Source organism: Liolophura sinensis, chromosome 10, assembly GCF_032854445.1.
Source record: "Liolophura sinensis isolate JHLJ2023 chromosome 10, CUHK_Ljap_v2, whole genome shotgun sequence".
Taxonomy (NCBI): Eukaryota; Metazoa; Mollusca; class Polyplacophora; order Chitonida; family Chitonidae; genus Liolophura; species Liolophura sinensis.
The window spans coordinates 12819807-12827787 of record NC_088304.1 but is presented as its reverse complement, the minus strand read 5'-3'; the positions used below and the strand labels follow the sequence as shown (position 1 = coordinate 12827787).

The following is a 7981-nucleotide window of genomic DNA, read 5'->3' as shown; positions in this document are numbered from 1 at the left end:
AGCCCCGCGGCAGAAATCCCACATAACAATGCTTGGCATTAACAATTTATTTTATTTATATATTTGATTGAACTCAAGAATAATTCACTTATACGAGGGCGGCCAGCATTATGGTGGGAGGAAACCGGACAGAGCCCGGGGAGTTAACCAGTATATTCTTTTACATCACACGTAGAAAAATGCAAGTAGCTTTTCGAAGATCATGGTTTACTCTGGGCGCTCGATCTTCCTACCCATAATGAACTAACCGTCATCGTGTATTTAAAAAATTGTTCGTGTATGTCGTACCAAAGAAAGAAAGAAACCAAAATGTATCCTGAATTTATAAATGTGTACTAAGTAGACTCTTACAAAGATCTGTTACCATGGTTGAAAATACCAAGGCGGCTTCTAGTCAGGAGGTTTGTGGCATAGCTGACTTTGCGCAATGGTTTCCCACACTTCACCGCCTATCAAGGTCACGTGAACGCAGCATAACACAGAAAATCCACGGGAAATTGGATGCGAACCAACAAAATTGGCCCCATGACAACGTATTCTGAAACGTAACAGTACATTTGTCTTTGTTGCCTTTAATATTTAAAAAACAGTGGGTAATACATATTTTATTTTCACATAACTTTGTATTGCTGTAACGAGTTAAAATGTGAAAATATTAAAGCCCACACATAGGCAACTCAATAAACAAATCTTTCATTATTAAACTACTTTGCACCTGCCTATACCCTCTAGGCATATCGATTTAGACACTCCTTTCGAATAATATTCCGGTAATTCAAGTCTTCAATGATGTCATCAGTTCTTCTTCATGTTCATCCAATTAAACGCATTTTATAATTTAAACCAAAATCTATATCGCGTGACAACCAGATAAGAGAAACTATCTAATAGTCGCCAACAATACGTTGCTTTCAAATGAAAAAAAATATATATATATCGGTATATATAAAAAATTAGCCACAAAATTAACGATCACTTGGTTACATTTTTGCAGAGCGAAAAACACATAAAAATCCTACGCGTTAATTAGAAAAATTTATTTAGTCCAGCTGCTGAGCGCCAGTCATCCCTCATACGATCCATTTTGCCCTAAATAGTGTAATGATCCAGGAGGCTCTCACGAATGCGGTCGATGTAAGTTCAAGTCCAGCTCATGATGGCTTTCTCTCCGGTCGTAGGTGGGAAAGTCTGTCAGAAACCTGCGGATGGTCGTGGGTTTACCCCGGGCTCTGCCCGTTTTCTACCCACCTTAAAGCTGGCGGCCGTCGTATAAGTGAAATATTCTCGTGTACCACGTAAAACACCGATCAAATAAATAAATAAATAACTTTGTCTTAAACCAAAAAAGTACCCATGTGCCTGATCTTAATGATTTTCGATTGAAAGAAAACTGGGTAAACTGTTAATATGTTCAAAGGATCTAGCGATCTTTTAATATTGGCATATAAAATATTTCTTAGATTGTGAAATTCAAGGGGCTTCAACACAAGAATAATCCGATATACTTCCAGCAGTATGGCCAATGTGCCCGAGATGAAATCCACGACCATCTTCAGGCTGCTAGTGTAGACCTTCGCATGTACGACTAGTGAGAAATCATACACACAAATTAAGCACTTTACCTATTTGGACATTCTGTTTCTCATCCTTTTTCGTTTTGTGAATTTGTAGGTCCACAAGACTGGGCACGGCAGTATGAACAGTGTAATGGCATCAGACAATCTCCAGTACACGTCCACTCAGACTCCGTCATACACAACCCTGAGCTGGGACAGTTCTTCTTCGGTGGTCATGAAGATATACATCGTCTTAAAGCCCGGATGATAAACAGCGGGAAAGCGGGTAATTGTTACAAGTTATGTTTATACTGTTATAGTTGGTGTTGCTAGGCAACGTAGAATAAAACCATAACTGTGGTAAATTAAGAAGATGCCACATTTCACCGGATTCGCAGCACCATGACCAACTATGCCACTGTCGTCGTTGTTGTGGTATCAATCTCTGTGCTGTTCTCATGTATATTCTGAACCACAAAATTAGAATATACCGCGGGTGTGGAAAAATTATATAAGGATGTTTAAGAAACGTGTTGAAGAAAACATTACCTTTGTCTTTACCGCATTTGTTAAATAGAACGCACAGTCTTGAGAATGGCTTATGTTAGGCATACATGCATATCATTTCGGCTTTGCTAGGAAATTATATCGTTATTTTTTTGTTTCACAATAATTATAGAAAACTGTAAATCTCCCAGTCCACGTAGTATTAAATTAGCTATAAATTAAGAATCTAAATATTTTTTTTTACAGTCCAAGTAGAACTTAGTGGTACTCAGTATATTGAAGATGGAGGACTCAATGGTCGCTATATCGCCATCCAGTTCCATTTCCATTGGGGCAGTGAATCGTCACGTGGTTCAGAGCACGTACTGAACATGCGCAGATTCCCCATGGAGGTAAGTGACACGTGATGCAGAACTTTATAAGACATTGCAATAGTGGTAAAAAATACCGTAATGAATTTATCGCAGTTTCGTAATGTCAAACCTTTCGCCTCTTATTTTGAAGACGAAAAACTTTCCCGAAAGACATTTATTTTATGCTAAAAGTGAAGCCTTTGTGACAATAAGTGGCCAACGTGCGGCCGTTTTACGGTGTTCGTTGAGGACTTCCCTCAATATAACATGCAAATCCGCACGTCAAACGTTAAAAAGTTTGTCTCGGTAAGTTACCAATGATCGGTGGTTTAATCCGGGCATTCCGATTTCCTCCACCCACAAAGCTGGCAGCTTATAGACTGTATAGACCAAAACTAGTTGAGTATGGCGTCAAACAAAAATCAATTCAATAAATAAACAAATAAATAAACAAATTCGCTGATTTTTCCATGAACTACATAACACTTTCTTACTGCTTTTTGTTTCAGCTCCACATTGTCCATTACGCTCAGAAGTATGGTAACTTGAGTACGGCCATCGGGAAATCTGACGGTTTGGCTGTCCTCTCCTTTCTCTTTGAGGTAGGTACCTCTAGTTCACGTGTGTGTTTCTTCTTCTAAATTGCATTATGGTTCTCATAGGGGAGTTTCGAATTCGAACTCTTTTATCGTTAAAGGTAGAAAATGTCCGACTGTATCATGTGACCTGTCACAAATGTGACAGGATCACATTTACTGTAACGTAGGAGTATGAAAGAAGTTTCGCAGAAAGTTACTTAGAATAGACAAACAATGGAGAAAATTGAGGAGCTGAGCAATCGTGAACTTGAAGATTGTCATTTGTACCTCTGGATCACAGTGAGACAAATGATAGGCAAGTTAATGTCTACAAAGGTTGCCTAACATTTTTTACAAATCACATGATGTAGGAGGACTGTTTTTACCTTCAACGACAAAAGAATTCGGACTCGGAACTCCTCTATTAAACCTTAATAATACAAAAAAATCTGATGCAAAAAATCACGAGTTGTTCCTCTTGAAGCACAAATTATCATGCCGTCCTTGTTTCATTGGTTAAACATTACCGTACATATGAAGTCCTTTTCATATTGTCATTGAAGACAGACTTGCAAATGCTTTTGTTTTTGACAATATAACGCGATCATTAAGTGCAATGACTGGACAGTTAAACCAACGAATTTGTGCGTGTAAGTACGCGTAATTGTATTCATGTTTTTTTGTTTTATAGACAACAGAGGAAGAAAATCTCGAATTTGACAGCCTGGCATCTCATTTAACAAATATCAGTGAGCCAGGTAAGTTTTAACTTGTATTTCTTTCTTTTATTTATTTGAATGAAGTTTTACGCCGTACTCAAGAATATTTTACTTATACGACGGCGTTATGCATTATGTAAACCAGGCAGAACCCAGCTTTCAGTTTGTGTGTGACAATTACATCTAAATCCAGTATCTCGGAGCAGCGTACTGACCCAGCAGTTTCTTACCAATGCGGTCTCTGTGAGTTCAAGCCCAGCTCATGCCTCTCCGGCCGTACGTGGGACGGTCTTTCAGCAACCTGCGGATGGTCGTGGGTTTCCCCCGGGCTCTGTCCGGTTTCCATCCACCATAATTCTGGCCGCCATCGTATAAATGAAATATTCTTGAGTAGGGCATAAAACACCAATAAAATAAATAAATAAATAAATAAATAAAGTATCTCGGAAAATAGTAAATAAAGCTGGTAACGTGTAAGAGAAAAAAAGTTATCAGTTTTCAACGAAGCAGGGAAGACAGACGATTTTGTATGCACGAAATCCAATTCAAGACTCATAGTCCGTGAACAATGTCCAGCTCAAATCCAAATATAAATGTCTCAGTCAAGCTTTGATTGGAACTGTTCATAAAAACACAATGTTGAGGTAATCAAAAAAGTAATATTTATATATCCTTAGCCCCAAATTAATTGGAATCAGATACAGTTGACACAGAGCGCCTGAGATCCTCAACGCCCTGTCCATATTTGTCAACAAGAGTCTTTTACAATGTAAAATTGTAGGAACTACAGAAAGCTGGCGCATGGTGGAGTATTCATGTCCCTCCAGCTTTTAAAACAATAACTACTGACAGAGACCAAAAGTCAAATCATCAGGTAAAAAGATTTGTAAGATAATTGTTAAATAGCTGTACACGTAGTAAGCGGACGAATCTGGTAGTTACAGAAGCCTTTATTACGATTATTGACTTAGAACGTTCTTATTGGTTGACGGCTGGTATACGAATGTCTGTTTCCACGCATAGATTTATACAATGTCGCTCAAATACATATCTGTTATGATAGCTCTGGAACAGACATATGTCATCCAAAAGGACAGTCTGCAAGTAAGACAAATCTTTGTTTGATTTACCTTGTCTCAGATATAACGTATGCATTAGGCGAGGAATTTAGACTAATGGAGATCTAAATTTTACAGAGGTGTAAAAACATGTCTGGACAGGTTTAAGCTAATAAACAAGCATTGTGTAAATGTTATTACGACAAAAAATAACTTCCAGTCTGCCGTATAAAAACGGCTTCGCTACATGTAGGACCATGACACACTTTCAAATCAGTCTCTTACCTAATAGATATGACTGACATACTTTTTATTCTTACAATAAAATGCATACTCCTTTTTAATGGAGGAAATTTAAAGGGTAAGTGCCAACGCTGAAGCACGTGCACATTGCAAGTTAGGAAGTGCATAACCGTGAAATATATTTCCAAAACATCAATAGAATCCAATTACTGAATAATAAAATGAGACCTACAACAAACAGAGCTAGTCAAGCAGACATTATAAGTTCTATCCTTGAATATTGCAGATAGTCCAAATAGAAAATATAAAGTTACGTTTTACCCTCAAAAATTATCATTATTGTTAATGGCAATTAATGAATGTAGACGCATAAGATTTACGCTGATATATTAGCTGTTTATATACGTATGCTAGTGATGTAAAACGTGTTGATGTTTATACAATCCCTGGATCCGAAATGAACCGAATTTTGACACAATCGTCAGACGTACGAGCAAAGTAATTGCAAAGTAAAATGCTCTGCCTGGTCTCGCCCACTCATTAACCTAACCCTACTCATATAAATGAAATATGATAAACAACAATCAAATAACAGAACAAAAAGTTCTTTTTTCATCGACACCATGTGCAATTTATGTAGGGAGAAAGAAAGTTTTTTTTAGCATGGTACACGATTTGAATACTGATTTCTCTAAGTCGCCTAAAATGTACCTTTCGTATTTCCAGCATCATTGAAAACTGTTGACTGCTTCTCTTTGCATGCTTCCGACCTATTTTCGTACTTTATATACTTTCTTGGTTCTCTTGGTAGTTTGTGTTAAACGTCGTTTTGGGAATTGGCCTTGCCATTGATCTGGAACGTTCATCTTGGTTGACGGCTGGGATCCAAATGTGTGTTTCCACGCATAGATTAAGAACGTCCCTGACCGACAGATACCGTCATGAGTGTGTAAAAAGAAAACCATGAAATATTCCTCACAATGTAAAACGCCATTCAAATAAATAAACAACCTGAAAAAAAAAAAACAAATAAAACATTAGCACCGCTTCACGTCCACCATTTTCTTTCTTCACAGGTCAGTCAGTTGAGGTGGACGAGTTTTGTCTCAAGACCATTTTTCCTGGGGACTTGAGGAAGTTTTATCGGTATTTGGGCAGTCTGACCACACCCCCTTGTCAGGAGAGCGTCATCTGGACCATATTCTCAGACACCGTCAAGATATCCAAACGTCAGGTGCGCAGGCTTATATATTATATATACGTGACCTGACTAAGGGTCATGTTCAAACATTTACATTAACAGCTAGAATGAAACAGGCATAGTAACAGGTAAAAAGGCCGGATTTCAAGGGTTACGTGTGTCAGTCTCTCGCTGCTCTGGTTTTCCTCGCAATGTTGTAATCTTTTATTTTGTGGCTTAAGCGTCTTAAATAAATATAACAAATAATATTTTGGAAAATATCACGTATTTTGGTTTGATATATTGATTTTAAGCATTACATCGGTTGTAAGTGTTCAGTGTCTTACTAGAAATGCCAAGTTCTTGACACGAACTCCGCTTTGAAACAGAACGCCACTATATTGTGACGATCCATCGATACTAAGCACAACACTAAAATGCCATTGTTTGAAGAAAGACTTGATTATGTATTAAAAGCGTCCATAACATGTCACACATAATTATAACAGCATGTATTTACTAAGACAAAATGAACACACACAAAAACAAACAGTTGTCTCCGTATATCATTCAGTTACAATGTTTTTTGTTTTATTTTTTTTTTCCAGATGAACATGTTCCGCCACTTGAGAAGTGCCCCTTTGAGCGTTGTCTCTGCTCCTTCCGCTCAAGAAGCTGGCCAGGCCGAGTTTGTGAAGGACATTTTCTTGGGCGATAACTTCCGTCCTCTCCAAGAGCTGAACGGACGAGAGATTTACTCCAGTGTAGATCCTAAGTTGATGAAACTGAAGCGACCAGGACGGTTTGAACGACCAGCCTTTGGATCATCCCACCAAGCTGGCCCAAATATGTTCTACAACACCATGTCTACTTTAACAGCTATTGTCTTACTACCATTGTTACGGTTGTGAGGAGAGACTGTAAAAATGGGTTTTTTTCAAGGTCCACTTTACGAGATCAAAGTTTATCTTGGCAGATGGTATTAAGTTGCCTGTAGGCCATGGGAAATGGGACAAAAAAGCAGGATTTTGTTTTGTTTTTGCTGAGCTTGACAATATTTGTTTCGCGCTTGGTAAATTCACCACGTAATTGCTCCGAGGTTAATGTAGCGAGCAAATGCATTTCAGTTTTAATTACACATACAAGTGCCGAGCATGGTTAACTCACGATTCATCCATTGGCAGGCGGCGTATTTATTAATCCCGTGAGGTGGCGCTAGTGTGAAGCAGGACCTAGAGACATTGATACGTCAAAAACGCAATTTTACAATTCATCAATTTCTTCCGTAACGTCATACTGGTTTTAATGTGAAGTTATCATGATGAGCTGGAATGAACATTTGACGTCAATAAAATGATGTCAATGTCCTGCTGCCAGGGGTTTAACAGGTCCCCATTAAGACTTGGAACCAAAATGGGAAAAAATAACACCAAAAAGTATTTCCCTAAAGTCACACATTATCCATTATTCCAACATTTAAGCTCACTGAAGCCAAAAAACCAGGTAGCACATTTGTAACTAATAAGAAAATTTTAATCTTCAGTTCTTTTATCAAAGTAGAACGACTCACGGAAATATAAGACGGTACGAATAACATTGCTAATGTGGCCTTTTTGTGTAGTTTTGCAAATCGCATTAATAAGCAGTGTCACTGGGCTTGCACTGTAGACAAAGCTAGACTCCCGTGCATAAATATATGCTTGAAAGCTTGGCACATATGGAAAAAGCTTTGGGCACACGGCCTACACATTTTCTTTTATTGTGATATTTTCGTAAAGTTAACAATA

At 38.1% G+C, this 7981-nt stretch overlaps 1 protein-coding gene across 1 annotated transcript; it reads left to right on the top strand.

Moving 5' to 3' along the window:
• Positions 1-1156: 1156 nt before the first annotated feature.
• On the top strand, positions 1157-7105 carry LOC135476898 (carbonic anhydrase 14-like). Its single transcript, XM_064757042.1, has 7 exons — positions 1157-1178; positions 1672-1842; positions 2310-2455; positions 2926-3018; positions 3686-3752; positions 6091-6248; positions 6803-7105. Exons 1-7 carry the CDS (start codon positions 1157-1159, stop codon positions 7103-7105), a joined length of 960 nt encoding a protein of 319 aa, XP_064613112.1.
• Positions 7106-7981: the final 876 nt, after the last annotated feature.

Excerpts from the sequence above, each read along its gene's own strand:
- LOC135476898 (XM_064757042.1), top strand. The coding sequence starts at position 1,157 with ATGGCTTTCTCTCCGGTCGTAG. Across the intron at positions 1,843-2,309 it reads GATAAACAGCGGGAAAGCGG|TCCAAGTAGAACTTAGTGGT; the intron begins GTAATTGTTACA and ends TTTTTTTTACAG. Across the intron at positions 2,456-2,925 it reads TGCGCAGATTCCCCATGGAG|CTCCACATTGTCCATTACGC; the intron begins GTAAGTGACACG and ends TTTTTGTTTCAG.